This window comes from Sciurus carolinensis, chromosome X, assembly GCF_902686445.1.
Source record: "Sciurus carolinensis chromosome X, mSciCar1.2, whole genome shotgun sequence".
NCBI lineage: Eukaryota > Metazoa > Chordata > Mammalia > Rodentia > Sciuridae > Sciurus > Sciurus carolinensis.
In genome coordinates, this window is record NC_062232.1 from 24,802,168 (window position 1) to 24,823,380 (window position 21,213).

General features: G+C 38.8%; 1 protein-coding gene across 8 annotated transcripts in view; it reads right to left on the minus strand.

Annotated features, from left to right (window-relative positions):
• Dmd (dystrophin) overlaps positions 1-21,213 on the minus strand; it is a 2,099,091-nt gene that overhangs the window by 96,280 nt on the left and 1,981,598 nt on the right. For all 8 annotated transcript variants that reach the window (XM_047536255.1, XM_047536256.1, XM_047536254.1 and 5 more), the window contains one exon: positions 6,349-6,423. In XM_047536255.1, coding sequence (XP_047392211.1) covers positions 6,349-6,423 — 75 coding nt within the window. The remainder of the gene's footprint in view (positions 1-6,348; positions 6,424-21,213) is intronic.

A 21,213-nucleotide genomic window follows, 5' to 3' on the forward strand; every position in this document is an offset into this window, starting at 1 on the left:
ATAAACTATAGTAAAGGGCTAGGGATGTGGCTCAGTGGTTAAGCACCCCTGGGTTCAATCCCTAGTACAAAAAAAAAAGGAGAGCAAAAAGACATTTGAACATAATAAATGAAGAGAAAGGAATTGTTACTGTGGCTCCGTTGAGTGATATTAATGTGGCTGTGTCTTTTGGTTCTTGTTTCACAGAATATGTCTGTTATTAAGCATCTGTGTTGGAAAGTACTCCATAGACTATCAGCCCAGTCAAATCGGGACAATAATGATTCATAACAATCTGAATGAACACAGTGGCCACCAACTGAGATAATGAAGATTTAAGAAAGGTATTGGGTATATAGTAGAAGGTTTATATGCTATGTCTCATCTGTCATAATATTATAAGCTTAAAAATATTGCTTTCTACCCCATTACTATGTGTGAAAAGTCATAAGTGGGTGGAGGGACAATTGAAACAACACTGGATCACTGAGAGAATTAAGTTTAATTTGATGGGTCTACTTTCCTGAGACTGAAAAGCCAGAAATTTGATGTGGATGGTTACAGATATTTCAGAAGGAAGGATAAGGGTGGCAAGCTGCCTAGAATAACTTGAAAATGGAACCAATGATACTGAAGAATGGAATCGACAAGGTGCTCTTTAACAGTTCAGCATCATGACTCAGAGGTGATCATTCTTTGCCTAGTGTGCAACACATGGGCAACAGACAAATTTTAAAGAGGACTCCAGTATTTCCCTTGGGAGAAAGATGAGTCTTGTTACAGGAACCCCCTCTTTAGGACACCAATATCTTTCAAACCACATAAACTGAAAAAATTAGTTTGGCTATGTCCTCAAGATATTTTAAATTCTGAAATAACAGAGACATGGCGTCTAATCTATGTGAAAAGTTAAGACATGGTATATGGAAAAAGAAGATTTTTGTAGGAGAGGGGCAAAATAATTATACTGCCTCCTGGGACCCCTTCTTAAGGCTATTGTGTTTTTGTTTTTGGTACCGGGGATTGAACTCAGGGGCACTCAACCACTAAGTCACATCCCCAGCCCTATTTTGTATTTTATTTAGAGACAGGGTCTCACTGAGTTGCTTAGCATCTCACTTTTGCTGAGATTGGCGTTGAACTCAAGATCCCCCTGCCTGAGTCTCCCAAACCACTGGGATTACAGGTGTGCACCACCACGCCCAGCTGTTATTGTCATTTTGTATACAGTTTTTTCTATCAGTAGGTTGCAGGTGTATAAACCATGTTATTGTGGGTCCTGTCAGTCTTCTTTAGCAACCCCTTAGGACACTACCAAAGGGTGAGATGCATTTACAGAGAAAGAAGCACATCTTGCACCTGGTTTGTCATGGTGAGGGTGAGTATAGAAGTTCTGAGTTTATTTAGGTCCTTGCAGGCTGCACCAAACTGCTATAATGTGTGACTTAGTTGCTGAACAGAGGCAAATTATTCTCAATTTCTTGTTTGCAGAATATTTGTCACATTTATCAACTGTAGTATATTTAGCCCTATGGTTTGGGTTCTTTCCAATCCCCCACACACTAATAAACTAAATATACTTGCTTTGATAAGTGCATTTTAACTTCTGCTCTTAGTAGTTGGCTATATTTTTAATTTTAGAAGCCACATACTTATGGAATGTTATCAGAACCACAGAAGGAGAAAGAAAAAGCTTAGATTATCTTTTTCATAACTTTCACCAGGGTATCAATCATATGAACCAGCTTATAAATCCTTCTTACTGAAATTTTTCTCTTTTTCCCTGCTTTTCTAGCAAGTTCAATTTTCATTGAAAGGCACTATAGAGTCATGCAACATTAAACCAATTACAAACTGGGGACGCTATAGGCCAATGGTGATACTCTTGAGTTAAGTAGCAAATTCTCTATAGTGCATAAAATTGTATTCTTTGGTATTCTGCAATATTGAAACTTTGATAGGGAAGTGAAAAAATAAGATCAACTGCTTAATAAAGGTGGCAGTGGATATTTTCTAAGGAATCTGTAATTCAAACTCTTCCCTGGCATCAGGAAATCACTGAGATAACATCATTAATTTCCATTAAAGTAAGAGTTAGTAGAAGAGACCTTGGTAGGAAAAGCTAGGTAGGGCTCTTTATCATGGCTTTGCAGGCATAGAAATGACAAAAGACTGGAAGATAAACCTAAGCAAATGTAAAATTAAGAGGAAACTTCTAAATCACCTACTGCAAAGTTACTGAGTAACCTGACCTCAGGTGTTTTCAAAACTAAAAGGATTGGAGAACTCTTCACTCTATTTTGAATATAGCATGGTGCATAACACCCTCCTTGCATTCTTGAGAACTCGGTACCTAATTTAGATAAATACACTCTAATTTTGCTATCCTTGAATTTCTTGCAAATATGAAAAAGTTATACTGCAAAAGGAAATGCTGAAAACTTCAAATCTGTTAAAAAGTGAAAATTTAAAGCAATCATTCTCCATTCAGGGCTTATCCTTATTACAAGGTTCTCACCTTGAGTGGGCAACGTTTTTTACAATATCAAATTCCTCAATTTCTCCAATGTTTACAGAAATGTTAACATAACTTGAAATGATAGGTAATAAAACACATAAGCAAATAGAATTGTTTTTTGATAGGAAAACAGAATAATGCCTAAATTTAAGATCAAAAGGAATGTAATAGAAAGGGGCAATTATACAACATTATAGGCATCTCCATCTAGTCTATTTCTGAGCTTTTTCATAGTATAACCTGGAACAGCTGGTTATCTCTTTTGAACCTTGGGATCTTACGGAATTTTCTACAGTACTTTATAATAACCAGTTCATAATTCCCCTTTTATCAAAGGAAAGCAGTACCTCTGAGATGGGGCAGGGTCAGGAGAAGAAAAACAAATTGAAGACAACTTTCTCCATCCAGTCCCTTTTACTCCATCCTACGCCAAACTGCTTTGTCCCTGCTAAACTACATTAACAGGTCCCTAAGTAAATCCTAAACCCTGAGTAGTCTTTTAAAAGCCACTTCAGTCTAGTGGAGCACAGCTGTAATCCCAGCGAGGCTGAGGTGAGAGAATCACAAACTCAAAGCCAATCTCAGCAATTTAGGAAGCCCCTGTCTTAAAATATAAAATAAAAAAATTAAAAGGCAGGAATGTGACTCAGCAGCTAAGCATCCCTGGACTCAATCTCAGGTACCAAAAAGAGTAAAACGATGAAAATAAATAGACAAAAACCACTTCAAGCTGGCAACTAGAGAGTTGAAAACAATGATACAACTTCAAGGTATAAGCTATGAGGAAATGGAAGACTCAGTTGACTTTCATTCATGTCTTCCTTCCATGACAACACATTGAACCCTACTCTGTGCCAGGCTTCATGCTAACTATTGGGCATACCAAGATGAAAAAGGCTTATCCTCTCTTCTAGACATTTCCATGTCTATGGAAGAACCATATGCCAGCAACTCTTTCAGTCTCTAGATATCTTCCTAATTGAAACCCCATCTTCATTCTTGAAGAGTTGGTGGCCAAGATTCATGGTCCTTTCTCTTCCCCAGTTCTGGCCCCAATTCTGGATGATTTCAACACTGGTCTGGGTACTGCAGCCTCTCAGTTCCTTAACTTCTGATGTCATCTCCATGGCAATCCACACCTACTCATACTCATATCCCTGTCACCTACTCGAATGGTCATATCCTAGACCTTATCAATCACCTTCCACCTTCACCATTTCTTCCTCTGCCTCCCCTGAACAATCAGCCTCCTGATTCCTCACCCTCCTAAACAGTAGCTTCCACCTGAATTCACAGCTTCTCCTACCCAACAGACTTGACAGTATTCTAACCCCTCTTTTGCCCAGCTCCCTTCTTTTGCCCAGTTGTCCTCTGCCTACACCAGGACAGAAGTATTTGGCTTTTGACTGCCGCATGCACCTGAAGAAACATGGCACCCCTGCAGATTGGTACTGCTATAAACCACTTAACCAATTGCACATGTCATCATACTGGCTTTTAACACAGCCCTCTCTCTTATTCTCCACAAAGATAGGCCCAACCTCAGTTTCCTACCTTCCACATTCAAGTGAATCACAAGGACTCTCCTCCAACTCCACACAGAAAATAGATGCCTTTAGATGGGCATCCCTCACCTTCCTGCTACCAAGCTTCTTAGTTACCTGGACCTGCACGTGTCTTTTCCTCTGTCCCATCCATCATAGTGGAAGGGTGGTATCTCTCCCTTGTCTTAAGCTCTGGGTCACCTACTTGCCCATATCCCTTGAGAATGAACATTTTTATCATCTCCTCTTGAGCCAGTAAGTTTAATCTCACCATGTTCTCGTCTCACATTCCTATAAATACACTTGAGTGTCTCAATAACTCCTCAGCCCCCTTTCAGCTAGCTATCCTCATCTTCCTTCCCCTTCACAATTAAATTTCTCCAGGAACTGTCCATACCAACCATCTCTACATTCCCATTTTGATCTGCTTTTGACTTTACTGCATCACCTCTACCATGCCTCTAAAGTCATACCAAATTTACTAAGGACCTCTTTGGTTCTAGACCCAATGGGTATTGTCTTCAACTTCATCCTAATGTCTGAGCAACATCTCACCCTACTGACAGTTCCATTCTTTCTTCCCATGCAGTGGCACAACAACCTCTTGGGATTTTCCTTCTCTTCTGTTGGCCATTCCTTGCAGTCCTTTTAGTAGTTTGCTTATTCTCTCTTCTAAATAACCCTTCTCACTGAATATGCTAGGGTCATCTCATCCTCCCCATAGTTGAGTATAAGTAGCATCTACATGTTGATGCTTCCTTAATGTTTTTTGTATATTTCTTCTGTGAGTACCACAGCTTCACAACTCCACCAGACAAGTCTACCACTTGCCTGGAAGACCAAGCCAGGAACCTAAGGGTCTTCCTTGACACCCTTCACTCACCACATCAAATAAATCACTTAGGTCAATCAAATCCATCTCCTAAGTATTTCTAAGTTCTCTGCAGTTGTTTCCCTTCCTACTTTGCTAATTCAGGCCACCATATTGCTGGTTCTGATTTCTGCAACAGGTTTCTCCTGTCAGCTAACTGCACAATCCTTCAATCCAATCTGGTTTGTTTCACAGCCAGAATGATTTTTCTAAATGAAAATCCGATCATGTCATCCCCTTGCCAAAATGTCTTGAATGGCTCCCCACTGACCTCTAAATTCTTTAACTTGGGTTTGAAAAGCCTTTCGCAATCTGCCTCCTCCTTCTCTCTCCAGTCTAAGATTTCACAATAGCCCTCTTTGGAATTCTGTGCTTTAGCCATGCTGGAGTATTTTCTGTTCCTAAATGCATCATGCTTTCTTTGGGCTCCAGGCCTTGGATCATAATCTTCCTTTTGACTAGAACACTCTTCCTAGAGTGAGCTCTATTTACCCTTCTGGACTCACCTAGCTTAGACATCACCTCTTCAACCAAACCTTCTCTGAACCTCTCTACACAGCTAGCTATTCTCACAATACCCCAACCCCATTCTTCCACTGTCACACAACTAAATGCATAACCTTGAAATTGTCAGTGTCCATAAAATTTCCTCAGTGCTCATCAAGCCTGAAAATAGAGACAATATCACTTAGTGTTTTTAACAACTGTGGACATTCTTGATGACTTTATACATACATCTGCCTATGTCTCCAGATTTTATAGACACCCTGGTATCCCTCATTAGACTGTAAATCCCTTTATGGTAGGGGATGTGCCCATCTGTTTCATGGGCATATCATCAATGTACATAGACAAACAATATTATACCATAATTCACTTTTTGATAACATAGACATATACATAAACTATCTGATAAAAAGACCTGCATAACACTTCAGGATTTACCCACAAATATATGATAAAAAGCACCAAACAGCAATCCAGTCATTTTTCCTAATCACAGCATTCATTGGTACATTAGCATTCAATCCAATAAACCACACACATCTGTGAACTTGATTTGGATAAGATCATCATAAACTTCTAATACTAAATGCCCTTTGTAAGAAAAAGAAACAAAGATAGAATGGGGAGATAATGCGAGTTTCATACAGATAATTATGGATACCAATGCTATTAGCGGGAATATCATAATTATCAATATCTTATCAACTTAACATCAGGAGCTAAGGAATATTCATGGGAATAATTCTAAATACAACAAAGTGGTCTAGAAAAACACTAGGCCAAGGATATAGCAAAGAGTAAATTCTATGTTGGAATAAGATTTGTGACAGTTGTATCACCCCTGCCCCAGTGAAAATACTTCTAGTCCACTTTATTATTTTTAAGCAAAGAAAAATCATCAAAATATTTAAGTACTGGATAATACTTACAACACAGGGCCTTCTGCAGTCTTCGGAGTTTCATGGCAGTCCTATAAGCTGAGAACCTGACATTATTCAGGTCAGCTGAAGGAAAAAAGGGGGGAAACAAAGATCATTTGTAATTTCATCAGAAAGCACAGGCAAAAACCCCCAGTGATTTGCCAACAACCATAAAAATAGACTAGCAAAAAAAAAAAAAATCTTGTACCTACACTCCAAATTTTGGAGTTGGGGTTAAGGGGGAAAAAAAAATTCCTTTGCCCTCTGAAAATCAGGAAAGCTAAGTTCTGTCACGGATGACCAGTAGCAGAGCCTGCAGAGGCATTCATGTAGTCCTTGTTCCCAAGAGGGAAAAGGAGGACAGGCATTGTTTTTCTTTCTAGGCTATAATCTGGATCTACTGCAGTGAATCTTTGCTGCCCAAGATTAAAGAGAACACAGAATACATTAATGAAATAGCTAAAAGAACTCAGTAAACATGTAGTAAAATAACAACTCCTGTGGTTATAGAAAAGTTATACATGCTCACTGTAGAAAATGTAAAGATTACGGGAAAATACAAAATTGAGTTAAAAAAATCATCCAATGTTAACATTTTGAACATTTTAACCTGACGTGTGTGTGTGTGTGTGTGTGTGTGTGTGTCTGTCTGTCTGTCTGTAAAAACAACTAGGAGGTCGGAGTGGTGGTGCATGCCTATAATCCCAGTGGCTTGGGAGGTTGAGGCAGGAGGATCACAAGTTCAGGAGGATCACAAGTTCAAAGTCAGCCTCAGCAAAAGTGAGGCACTAAGCAACTCAGATCCTATCTCTAAATAAAATACAAAACAGGGTTGGGATGTGGCTCAGTGGTCAAGTGCTCTGAGTTCAATACCCGGTACCCCCCCCCAAAAAAAAAGGTGAATAAAAACAATTAACATTGAATTACATGTTTATCATGTACAATACAACATGATGTTTTGAGGTGTCTATATACATAGAATGGTTAAATCTAGCTAATTAACTTGCATTACCTAATGTAGTTATCATTTTGTGGTGAGAATACTTAACATCCATTCTCTAAGCATTTTTCACAAATGCAATATATTGCCATTAGCTATATAGACCATAGTGTAGAATAGACTTCCTGAACTTATTCCTGTTAACTGTCATTTTTTATTCTTTAGCCAACAACTTGCTTTATTATTCTAAGGTGCGATCAATTATTGTTATATTCAGCATAGAGTAACAACAATTTTTTTCTACTGGTTTTGTTTAGGTTCTGAAGATTGAACCCAGAGCCTTGAACATTGTAGAAAAGTACTATGTCACTGAGCTACAAACCCTTATTCTACCATTTTCTATAGTCATTTGTCTACCTGACTCACCTAGCAGGAAGCTACATTCAGTTGATGCCCTTATTCAAGTTTGCCCAAATCTTGATATACATTGTGCTACAGTTCTTTTCTAGTGTTTCTGTTTATGTGTATTTCAGGAACACAAGTCCCAAAAGTTCCTTGAAGATAAGAACCCTATCACTGGGCTAGGGATATAGCTTAGTTGGTAGAGTAAAGGCCCTGGGTTCAATCCCAAGCACTGAAAAAAATAAAAAAAAAAACAAAAAACTGTGTCACCCATTTCTGTCATATTTCCCAGCAACTTAATATACAAATGTCTCTGAAAAAGCAAATCTAATACAGCTAGGGCACTGACTGAATGAATAAATGAACAAAACAATGAAAGAAAACATACTGACAAACATGACTAAGTGCCATCATCAAATGGCACCCATAAAACCAATTCTAATAGGTTGTTAGGAAAGGGCACTAATTTAATTCATATCCAAGTCACTTAGGTCAACATTATTAGCTTTATGGCCTCTGCAGAAACCAAACATAAAAGCCTGAATTTAAATTAGGGGGAAGAAAACAATGTCTGTAATTTAAGTTATTCACCATAAAACATTTTTAAAGACTGTCAATACCAAAAAATGGCAAGGATATGGAGCAACTGGAACTCTCATACACAGCTAGAGGGGAATGCAAAATAATACAACTCTGGAAAATCAGTTTATAAATCACATGGCCGCAAAAGTATGTATACATGAACCCGGCACAGTGGTACACTCCTGTAATCAACTTGGGAGGCTGAGAGAGGAAGATTGCTCAAGTTCGAGGCCAGCCTCAGCAACTGAGCAAGGCCCTAAGCAACTTAGTGAGATCCTGTCTCTAAATAAAATATATTTTTAAAAAAGGGCTGGGGATGTGGCTCAGTGGTTAAGTGCCTCTAGGTTCAATCCCCAGTACCAAAAAACAAACAAACAAAAAAAGATGTGCACATGAATGTCCAAACCAGAAACAAACCAACAGGGTAATGGATAAACAAATTGTGGTCCAGTTGTATAAAGGATACCACTCTGCAATAAAAGAAAAGTAACTACTGATAAGGCAACAATAAAAATTGATCTGAAAAACACTGAGCTGGGTATTCCATTTATATGAAATTGTAAAATGTGCAAAACTCACCTAAAGTATAGATGGTAATCTGGGGGGAGGGGAACGGACCACAAAGGAACACAGTATTTTCTAGGTGACTGAAATATATATTTTTATTGCTGCAGTGGTTACATAAGTGTATATGCTTGTCAAAACTCAAACCATACCCTTAAAATGGAAGCATTTTATGGTGTTTAAATTATGCCTCAAGAAAGTACATTTTAAGTGTTTAAAAAAACCCTCACGTGGACAGTACAATATGATGTATGAGTGTGTTAGCTAAAGGTACACTGTAGAGGCGGTCAGTTGTCTTAATCAGGAATGCACACTCTAGGGGTGGTTGGCTAGCAATTAATCAAAAAGCCTCACTCCAGAGGCGGCCACTGTAAGTGCTTCAGCTATATTTAGTTCCTATTACACCATGGGTTTCATTAATAATCCTAATTAATGTTAGATGAGCTTGCGCTGATGATGTTAGTAGTTTGCAAAATATGAGATCTGAAAAAGATTTAGAAACATTTCCCACCTTTACATTAAAAATCTAGCGGGTCCTATATCTTTACAAATGGTGCCCTAAGCTGGATTCCAAACTAGCCAATGAATCCAGCTGTGATTCATTGGATTCTTGGTTGCCTGAATTCAATTAGATGACTGACAATCCTGCTAGGAGATCAATGGTTCTCAAACTTGAGTGTACATGTGAATCACCTGGAGGGCTGGCTTAAACATACAGATCTTCCAGGTCCCACCCTCAGATTTTCTGATTCAGTAGGTCTGGGAAGGACCTGAGAATGTACATTTCTACCAAATTTCCAGGTGATGCAGTTGTTGCTGGTCCTGGGAACACACTTTGAGAACCACTGAGATGGACACATGAAGACTCTGGGTTTCTCACATCACAAAAGGCAGAACTGATGTTTCACTATGCCTTTGATACAGGCTGTAAGATTATTTTGTGCCCACTAGCTAATAAATGTTCAAATGTGACAGCTTATTCTGAGACTTGCTTCCATTATAACCTGGCAGCTCAAGTGAGGATAAGAAGGCAGCTCTTAGCTACCTCTAACCAAGGTGGCTACCAAAGCCTACCAAAGAGAACCAACATCAGTCCTTAATAGAAGAAATGTGATTCAAGGACCAAGGACACCAGCCAGCATCTTTTTGGAGCTTATTAGAAATGTAGAATCTCAGGTCCCACCCAGATCTATGTCAACATTTTAACTAGATCCCCAGGTAATTAATACAAACATTCAAGTACAACTGAGTCTTTATTTTTAATAAATTTTCTTGTTCCTTGATGTTAAACTTCATAAACTTTGCACAAAACCTGTTTTTTTTTTTTTTTCTTCTTCTTCTTTCTATCATCCTATGTTCCATTTGTAGGCTTTTAGGAGATTATTTTATGACTATTATAATAGTCAATTGGGACAAAAACTCACCTCTAGGAAACATTTATCATACCTTTACCAACAAAAGATATTCAATAAGTTTAAAGCATTTAAAGAGTGTTCTGGAAGGTTAAATGTACAGATTCTTCTCGAAACGAGTTAACTTTTTTCCCTTGGCCTTGTTCTCTGGAAGTAGAACTTGATTTATCTGAGTCTCACTGATTTTCCTTTGTTCTTTCTCCCCTAAGAGTCATGGTTCTCCCTTTGTCTTTTTTCTCCAATCATTGATACCTTTTTGAGTGGTCTCAACCAACTCATGGCAAGAATTGAGTTGTCTTATAGCATTAATCCACAAAAACCAATTCCTGTCTTCCCCCTCCAGACTGGTATAATACCATTCGCCAGTGAGACCAGACTTTTCCTATGCTTGCTAGTATGGAGCTCCTTAACACACACTCAGAACTGCATCCCCTTGGTTCTTTATAAAATAAGCAATGTAGAGACACAGAAACGCACATTGGGGTCAAATACAGATCACTTTTCCCTTAACGACAGTTTCTAGCAGTTTCCAAGGGATGAGCCTCCAACCCCAAATTTTCTTGTATTCATTTACTTGTACAAAAATGTTGAGTACAGGCTATGTGCCAACCAAACATCTTGACAGAAGTTAGTGGCACAAGACTTCTCTGTTTTCCTTTCTTTTTAATCTTCCTTTTTAATGGACTCTTATTCACTTAATTTCCTATCTTCCTTCTTTCATAATACCAAGATCCCTCTCTTATGATTTGCGACTCCAATTTGAACTCCCCTTTCCAGTTTTCCTGGTTCTATTCAGAATTCAAAACAAATGGTCTAAATGAGGTCAGGCACTTCATCAAATCTCACAGTTCATAGAAGAATTGGCAAATTCCAGGAGCTAAAGACCCAAGAGGAAGAGGCAAGGATGATCTGATTCTTTGAGGGAGTGGATCACTGTGGAATGGTATCAAGAGACAGCATCTGGAACAACCCTGCTCTAGCAGTGCTCTCAGTTTCCTTCAAGCAGTTCAAACTTGGCTCTCTTAGAAAATCTAATCATGACACATTCAGCCTCTAGTCAATCCTGACACCCCTTACATAGTACCTCCAACCCACTGCAAAGAACAAGCCTTCTGCCACCCATTTTCTATGCGCCACAGCTCAACCCATCTTCAAAACAGTGATTCAAGAGGATCAGAAGAAAGTAGCAGGAAAAATGGCTACTCTCCAACATCATGCTGCAGAAGTCATACCAATTTATATTGAATAATCATCAGTGATCTGCAAAGGAGTGCTGGTGCCCTAAAAGTCCTCCTCAAGAGTTACCGCCTGTGTGGGACTGGGGAGATAGCTCAGTCGGTAGAGTGCTTGCCTTATAGGCACAAGGCCCTGGGTTCGATCCCTAGCACCAAAAAAAAAAAAAAAAAAAAAAGAGTTACCGCCTGTGTTGTTTGAGTATGCATGTGTTGCTAGGAATCTGCAGCACCACTCCCTCTGGCTTACAGCTGGAAGAGATAAGTCTCTGCCTTGTGAAGACGTGTAGGATGCACACAGAATCCTCAAGATGTGATACAGCTGCAAACAATGTGAAGTTGTCCTGGGCTGACGCTTGAGATGACTGTGTAGCTAAAAAATGCATGCAGTTTGGTAATGCTAAAGCCCCTCATTCTTGTGGCCCATGGGAGACTGGCCTCTACTTTCCATGGGAGCTGCCTTTCCAGAACTCTGATCCAAGTTGTAATGAGCTCACTAGCTCTCACAGCCGGAACTCAAGAGGAGTGAGACTATCCAAGAAGCAAGTTACACCATGTTTCCATGGCAGCTGGTAGAAAGTGCACTTCAGAAGGATAAAAATGCTGAACTGTACATTCCTCTTCCCAACTTGCATTATTTTTATTTGGGACTCATTCTAGCCTTGAAATAGAGAAATCTAGAAACTTAAGGAATGAGGGCAAACATCAAACCATTTACCTTCTCAGGTTCAATTACCAATGATAGCCCACTCACCTCCTACTTGGAGACACAAAACAAGTAACAGAGACTTCTTTGTCTCTTTGTTTAATCTCTGAACTTCTCCTGACTTTGGTAAATATTTCTGTTTTATGATTTTTTACTTTCATTCTGTGGTAGGTAGTAGTGGAAGGTGGTGCCAAATTCACCAGAAAAGAATGACCGATCAAGTTCCAGTCAAAAATCTGCACATGCTGGATATGCTCTTGCAAAAATACTGGTAAACACAGCATGTTTAAGTCATGGGAAAATTTATAAGATATTACAGAAAGAAAACATTAAGCCCCCTTTTTTCAATTTTATAACTGGTTCTGCCTTTTAATAACATTGCCAAAATTCCGATTTCTCTGACTGAACTGAGGTCTCCAAAATTTAATAAACAAGGAGCGTAGCTGGGCTTGGTGATGCATGCCAGTAATCCCAGTGGCTCAGGAGGCTGATCCAGGAGGATCTCAAGTTCAAAGCTAGCCCCAGCAACTTAGTGAGGCCCTAAGCAACTTAGTGAGACCCTGAGTCAAAATAAGAATTAAAAGGGCTGGGGATGTAGCTTAGTGGTTGAACACCCCTAGGTTCAACCCCTAGTACCAAAAAAAAAAAAAAAAAAAAAAAAAACAAGGAATGTTTATAGTCCAGCTTTCCAATGGCCTCTGGAGACTTTCTGGAAAGATCCAAAGTTTCAATATGCTTATCTATTAGTATCTATTAGGTAGAAAGAATGACAATGACCTCATAAACTTAATAAGTGGAAAGAGCTGTGTGGCTAAAGATCATTCCAACAGATAAATCAGTGTTGTGGTCTTTGTATTTTCCTACCAACTCTATTTCCCAGAAGAAAATTTAATCCAAATCTCCCAGGTGATCATGAGTGAAAATAAAAATAGGAGAAATTATGATATTTCCTGGCACAGTCCCAAATCCAATGCTTAGCAGTCAATGTGCATTAAACTACTATATACCTATTTAAATGATTTTCCAATTTTTCAAAAAAAAAAAGACAAAACAAGGCAGTCTCCTTCCACACGCTCCTATAAAAATGGCAAACTTGAAAATATAATACAATGTCTATGATTCCCCAGCTTCATTCTTCCTAGAATGTTCTCTGGGTCCTCCACATAACAAATATTATTTTTGCCAGCCTAAACTCACCAGAATGGACAATGGTCCTAATGAGACTTGAGATAAAATGACTGATTTGAATCAAATCTGGCTTAAAAGCAAATTAAGCCAAGATGTACAGACTTCAGAAGATTAGAATTATTGGAAACTACTGAGAAACAGACCAGGAATTCTGGAACATACCTCTAAAGCATTATCGAGAGAAGAACATTAACACATCATACTAAGCCTATAGCTGTTTAGACATATTTGAGGCCTTTTAAATCTAAACTCATTAAAACCTCATCAACACAGAGCTTTACTTAAATGGGGAAAAAATAAACACACACACACACACACAGCTAAATGGGAATTACGCATTCATACTCACATGAACTACAGAAAGCCCAGTCTGTGAATTTATAATTACTGGCAAGTTATGTTTCCAGATGTGAAGTGCCATTACTTATATGCCACCAGTGACTTTCTAAAATTCTTCTAATAAAGTATCAAGTGTGGCACAAAATGTGGAAGACAGAATTGAGGAAGACAGAAAGAAGTTATAAACAAACAAAAAAACCACTGAGAACTGCAAGTATGAAATAAAAGATAGCACAAAATCCTGGTTGTGAACAGTTCAAGGCCTTTCTGGCTCCAACCTCTTGCTTGGCCTTCCTCAGCACAATGTCACCACTTCTTAGCAACACTGTAATAGTGGAAGAGTTGAAATTCAAATGAGTTTTGCTCATTGTTAGCTGCTTTGGAAGATTCATTGAGAAAGCAGCTTCTGCAACAAATGATCAATATGAAGGTTTTTCGTGGGGAAACTATGTATCTTTTGGATCAATTCCGAGACCTGACCAGATAGAGAGGTGATTCATATAGACACTGCTGTGCCATGTTCCTGTTACTCAAGCTTCAAAACAGGAAGGCTCTGGATTCTAATTTCCAAAACCTTACCCAGAAAAAAAATTACACACACATACACACCATAAGGATAATTCTCGGTAGATGGATGCCCCTCTTTTCCATGCATGGGTGCTGGGGACTGAAACCAGGGGATTCTACTACTGAGTAACATCCCTGTCTTATTTATTTATTTATTTATTTATTTATTTATTTATTTATTTATTTATTTATTTATTTTTGACACAAGGTTGCCCTGAATTGCCCAGGCTGGCCCCCGACTTGCACTCTTTCTGCCACAGCTGAGATTACAGGCATGCACCACTACTAAAAAGCCTTTCTTAATCATTAGTTACTTTATTTATCTATTATATTTTAATAAAAGTAATTTGAAAATATTATTATTTAAATGCATTTATGTTATAGACTTAAAATACCACTAATGATTTTGAAATACCCTTCAGGCAAAAGTGCTTTATAATGCCAAGCATGGTAGCACACACCTGTAATCCCAGCAGAGCCTGAGGCACGAAGATCTCAAGCCAGCTTCAGCAACTTAAAGAGGCCCTAACCATCTTAGATCCTGTCTCTAAATCAAATACAAAATAGGGCTGGGGATGAGATATGGCTAAATGGTTAAGTGTCCCTGGGTTCAATCCCTGGTACAAAAAATGAAAGTGTTTTATAGCTTTTAAAATGATCCATCTTGAACTAGGGTTGTAGCTTAGTGGTAGAGTGCTTGCTTGGCATGCATAGGGCCCTGGGTTCCATCTCCAGGATCAGAAAAAGAAAAGAGAGATTCATCTATCCATAATCCTTTCAGTACTTATTGATTATATATGATATGCCAGGAATCATGCCAAGGACATGGAATATACTGCCCTCTTTGAGTCTGCAGTCTAGTGAAGGAAAATGACAATAGTCAAATATTCATGTGCCCTGTAAAGGAAACACACGGGAAGCCATGAGTCTGTACTCCTTGGGAAACACACACGAGGTAGGCTTCCCTGAGAAAGTGAAGTTGAAGTAAAGACGTGAAGGATGATGGGAGCGAGCCAGGTAAGGAGTGGGCAGAGCATAGCAGGGTAATAGTTCAGCACATGCGAAAATAGCTCTGAAGTACAGGAGAGCGTGGGCCAGAAGGAATCCTTAGAAGGCCAATAGCGCTGAATCCCAGAGTCAGGAGGAAGAGTGGCCCCAGAAAAGGCCTGGCAGGTACACAGGGGGAAGCTCATGCACATCATATTAAGGACATAGGGTCTTGGGACTGCTAGTTAAACACACCATATGGAACAGACTCATTTGTCTCTCATTATTCCTTAAACTCTACTAGGATGACAGAACATAAATTTAAAATGACATTTACACAAAAGGAAAGAAATAAAATAGGAGAGGAGATGAAAGTGGATCAGAGCTCCTATATCTTGGAAACTTAGAAAATGATCTGACGGTAACCAATTTAGGAGACCAGAGAAATTCTCAACTACACTGATGAGGGTAAGGGGGACAAGGAGCTTGGGAGGAGCTAACAAGAAGCATGCTAACTTATGTAGCCAAAACGTTTCAGAAATTAGATGTTTCAGGATCCTCTGAAGGCTGAATTATGGCTGATAATAGAAGGCTTAAATGGGAATTTTCAAAGCCCTAAACATCTTCTCCTCCACCCCATGTAACCAAGCTTCCAAGCCACCTCCTGCTTGGCCACCACAAGAGGCTAAATGTTAAGGAGCAATCAAGTTGAGGAGTGGGAGAAGGAACTAAAAGTGGAACTGTGTCAAATCACCATATCAAAAGAAAAAAAATCCTGCCCTTCATTTTCTGCTCCTGAATTCCATATTTACTGTGTCCCTTTTTTGTTTTCAGTACTGGGGATTAAACCCAGGAGCGCTTTAACACTGAGTTACATCCCCAGCCCTTTTTATTTTTTGAGACTGGAACTCAGTAAGTCACTGAGGCTGGTCTCAAACTTGCAATCCTCCTGCCTCAGCCTCTCAGGATGATGGGATAACAAGCATGAACCACTGCATCTAGCTGTTCTGCCATTTTAAAAGTTATTCTACCTAAGCACTGCCTTATCTACCTTCCTTGTTTCCAAAGGAACTGGAACTTCAGCAAGGAATCAAACTGATCCTCAATTTCCAGTCATTCATATTCATCATCAACTCCATAGGGTTTCTGTTGTTATTGTTTGTTTGTTGTAGTGCTCGGGAAGGAACCCAGGGCATTGCCCATGCAGGCCTACATTATACCCCATCCGATTTTAACCACACCAAATCAAGTCAATATGCTTTCCTTCTAGTCTCTCTCTTGACAAGCAACTTAGAGTCACACAGGCCACTCTCACTGTTGGGAAGAAGGACACTGCTCTCTTTGTTTGGCTCCAAACCTTCAGTCACAACTCTCCTAGTTTCCTCAATCCTTTCATGGGTAACTTGACTACTTTTAGAACTCTCAGAACTACATGAACTTATAAATTTACCTTAATCTCCTTTACCTCTATTCTAAACTTCTTTAATTAACAAATCTTATCACTTTCTCTTGGTAAGTGAACACATCCCAGATTCTCCAGGGCAGAACCAGTTTAACTCAATTTTACTCTTTATAATAAGGCACTAAAAATTACCAAGTGTGACTTAATTTGTATAACTTTGCAAAGCTTTCCATCTAACCAACTTCACAGAGCATTTCTTAAAAATATTGTGGTCTAATTTTTGAGGATTGCAAAACATGTGGTTGACACTTATCTGTTTTGAATTTACCATCATCTCTCAGTTGGAGAATTTGTGAAATATTTGCTTTAATGATGAAAATAAACAGCAATAAATTTCCTCACCTGCTTTAATGCTAACCTCACCTTTCTGCCTTTCCAGTTTTACAAAGTCTCAACTAAATATTCAAAATGCCAACATTCCCACATGGCCCGTACCTTCTCAGTTTACTTCTACATTCTACACCCTTATCTCCCAAGATTTCAATATATGATCTTTCTCCCAAAACACAAATCTCTCTCAATTACTCCTCCAGTAACAGATCAGAGGTCAGAAACTGGTTGAATTCGGTTTGCAGATTTTTGTTTTTGAATGGTTGGGCAGTATTGGTGCATGTGATGCTTTTTAAATTGTTGCTTTGTCATTAGTTAAAAATCTGAGGATTTCCCAATGTCTAACTTCTCTGGAAGAACCTGAGGACCATGACAACTCAGGCCCACATTCTTGTATGACAATAGTCTTCCTTGACCCCAGCAGCAGTTTTCAGGTTGCCCCAGTTCCCATCAGGACACCTTTAGTCATTTAAATTTCCAGCTTAGCCCCAGGAGGTAGTTCTTTTTAGATTCTAACTTTAGTCAGACCACCCTGCCTTATTCTCCCAAAAACTTTACATCTGCCCTTCAGTTACATTCTGTCTTTTTCAGGCCCATGTCAAAGCATGGAGTCCCTCCAATAACTAGCTATTATCTGGCTTTCACTCAAATTACTCTATGGAAACAGTTGTTACAGGGTTTTCCAAAAACTTTCCAGCTATTAATTCTTTGGACTCCACCTTTAACTAATGCATTCAAACTAAATGATTGTGCCACCAAAAATATTGCCACAATTTACTTACTTTTCCAGTGCAAGAACAGATGTTTTGAAGACAGTCCCACACCTACAGTCTCCTGACTATATTTCCTGATAGGACAATTAAATATGTTTTAAATAGTCAATTAACAGTTATTTAAGTAACTGTTATAGGCCTGTGTATTAAGTATAGGGGTTAAAGATTAAGGCTTCTAAAATACTTTGGAGGGCTGGGGATGTGATTCAGTGGTAAAACCACTTGCCTAGCATGTACAAGGCCCTGGGTTCAATCCCCGACACAGCAAAAAGTAAAATAAATTACTGTGGAAAACAAAAAGATACATTTACCGCACAAATCAGTACACATATCCTGGATGTTTGTGATGATGTGTCAAATGATAAACACATAAAAAACTCTGGTTTTACCAAGTACAGGGGCGCATGCCTGTAATCCCAGCTACTTGGGAGTTTGAGGTAGGGGGATCACAAGTTTGAGGCCAGCCTGGGCAACTTGGTGAGACTTTGTCTCAAAATGAAAACTAAAAAGGACTAGGGGTGTAGCTCAGTAGTACAGTGCTCACCTAGCATGCATAAGGCCTGGAAGTCAATCCCCAGTACTGAAAACAAAAACAAAAACGAAGAAAAACTCTGGTTGTGAGTGTCAAAGAAAAAACAACAGCTGGATAGTAGTTAATATGGCAAAAACAGATTTTATTCAGGACTATTGAAATAGGGGGAAAGGGACCTCAGTAGAAAACTGGGCTTAATTCTGAATGCAGAATGAACATGGGAGAATTTACAGCCAAGGAGTAGGTAGGAGTTGGTGGGTGGAAAATTACCAGGAGGAAACATCAGGGATAGGATTCTGGTTAAAACTACCCAACAGGGTTCTGGTGGAAGACAGGCCAGGGTGATCAGAAATCACCTGGGGGATGGCAGAGGATGAAGAACTTGATCAGATATTGAGGGTGATAGGATCGGATGGGGGCACAGGCAGTTCTTGTTAAACTGACTTGGCAAGATTCTTGCAAAAACTGGGTTTTAGAACAAAGTGCACAGACGGGCCAAGGAGAAAATTCAGAAGCCTGACTAAAGTTTGGTGATGCAAAAAATGTGTCTTGAGTGTGCTTATGTATATACAAAACCATACAAAGCAAATAAACCATTGTGTACTTTTATATACCAAACACAAAACTAATTTCAAGAACACAGGCTGTATTCCAGTAAACATTTTTAAGGTTAATGTAATTGAAAATGTTTCATATAATCCATGTTATTTTATGAAACAGTGATTAATTTCTAAACCCACACAGGCTTACTTAAGGTTAAATACTCAATATATAATAAAATAAAATCTATAGCAATACTGAAAAGAGTGACTGATATAACCAATTAGAAATAGCTTTATAATATTTCATTCTTATATGCAAGGAAAATGAGGCAAAGGAAATGGAGACTTCTAAAGAAATTATGTTGGATTAATGTATCTCTGGCATCTATCCAGGGTAATTAATGGTGGTGTTCAGTAAGTATGGCTTTTTGTTTTGGGTTTTTCTTTCTTTCTTTCTTTCTTTCTTTTTTTTAAGCGGTGCTGGAGACTGAACACTGGGCCTCTCACACATGCTGGGCAAGCAGGGCTCTACAACTGAGCTATGTCCCCAGTCCCAATAAATGTGTTTTGAATAGAATTAAATTGTGAAAGGAACTTCCTTGCTTTGATCAGGCTTAAACTGTTGATGACATGGATTCTACATCTGATTTTTCTTCAAGTAATTTAATTTTCCACTGCTATGGAAAAATCATTCAAATTATTTTGTTGCTTGTTCCTTATAGCCTGAGTTGGGGGCTTCTTTCTGGAAATACACCTAACAAAGACATTAAGATCTATCCTAACAAACACAAGAATTGGACTAAAGGGAGAAAGAAAAAAAAATGACCTACAGAGAATGCTCATTAACAAGATAGATGATTCAAGTATATTTAATTGTGGCACTCAACTTCTTTCCTGGCCTTTCTCTACTACAAAGGCTGGAAGATTTCAATTCTCTAATCTAGTCAGTCTGCCATGCTGCCAGTTTTGGCCAATGCTTCAGAAGATACCTAAAGGGACAGTGAAAGTCTTTCTCCTTCTGGCAGTCATCTGGAAGCAAGAGGTCAGAAATCACTTGCTAAACCAAACTGGTGGTGCACACCTGTGATGCCAATGACTCAGGAGGCTGAGGAAGGAGTATTACAAGTTCAAGGCCAGCCTCAACAACTTAGCAAGACCCTTAGCAGCTTAGGGAGATCCTGTCTTAAATAAAAAAATAAAAAGGACTGGGGATGCAGCTCAGTGGTAAAGTGCCCCTGGGTTCAATCCCAGTATCAAAAAAAAAGTCACTTGCTAGGGTTACAACTGTAGCTCAGCTCTAAATGCTTGCCTAGCATGTGCAAGGCCCTGGGTTCCATCCCTGGCACCACCAAAAAAAAAAAAGAAGAAGAAGAAAAAGAAAGTTACTTCCACTTCCTATAAATGATACAGCAGAATGAACAGAGGCCCAGGTCTCTGATGGCATTGTGAAACTCATTTCCATAGCTCTCTACTCCCTGTCTCCAAACCTCTTCTTTTAGACTAAATAGAGAGCATTATTCATCCTCTGCTGTCTTCCTTGGGGTGGAGAAAAGAAGTTAGCAGTAAGGAGAGACTGAGTCACAGAGTTGCCCAGTCTTGCTATCAGGTAGGTCCAAAAAAATAAACCAGTGTGACAGTTAATTTTATAATAGAGAATTTAAATAGATAGAGCACTCTTCTAGACATAAATAGATCTGCAAAGGGTTAAACTAGCCATTTGAAATAAAGTAGCATCTCTCCTTACTCAACTCTTAAGATAAATGCTATTAAAAAAAAGTTTTGGTAGCTTTCAACCATCCATGTTTTGAAACTCAAATTTATTTATTTTGGCATCGGGGATTGAACTCGGGTTTTTTCACCTGCTAGATATGGGCTCTACCACTGAACTACACCCACGGCCCTAAAATTCAAATAAAATTCTGATTTACCCTGAATCAAGCAGAATAAGTTTTAGGTTCTGATTGAAATGATTTGCATCCTCCGTCTGCCTTTCTTCAATTCTCTGGTCCCCAACATCCACCCTGTACACCATCCATCACCAATATCTTCACAAATAAAATGGATGCCAATTGAACTCAGTGGAAATTTGACCTTAATTATCATGGGAAAAGCAAATTAACCATCTTGTAAAAAAGCTTTTGCAACATTTCTGCCTCGGGCTGGTACTCACACTTTAATCTTATTAAGGAAAATAAATGGGGTTTTTGTTGGTGTTGTTGTTATTGTACTTGTTATTGTTGAGAGTTGGAAGAAGAAAATCTGTTGAATCTTTAAACATGAATAATTAGTCCAAGACAGTACACAAAGCAAGATATT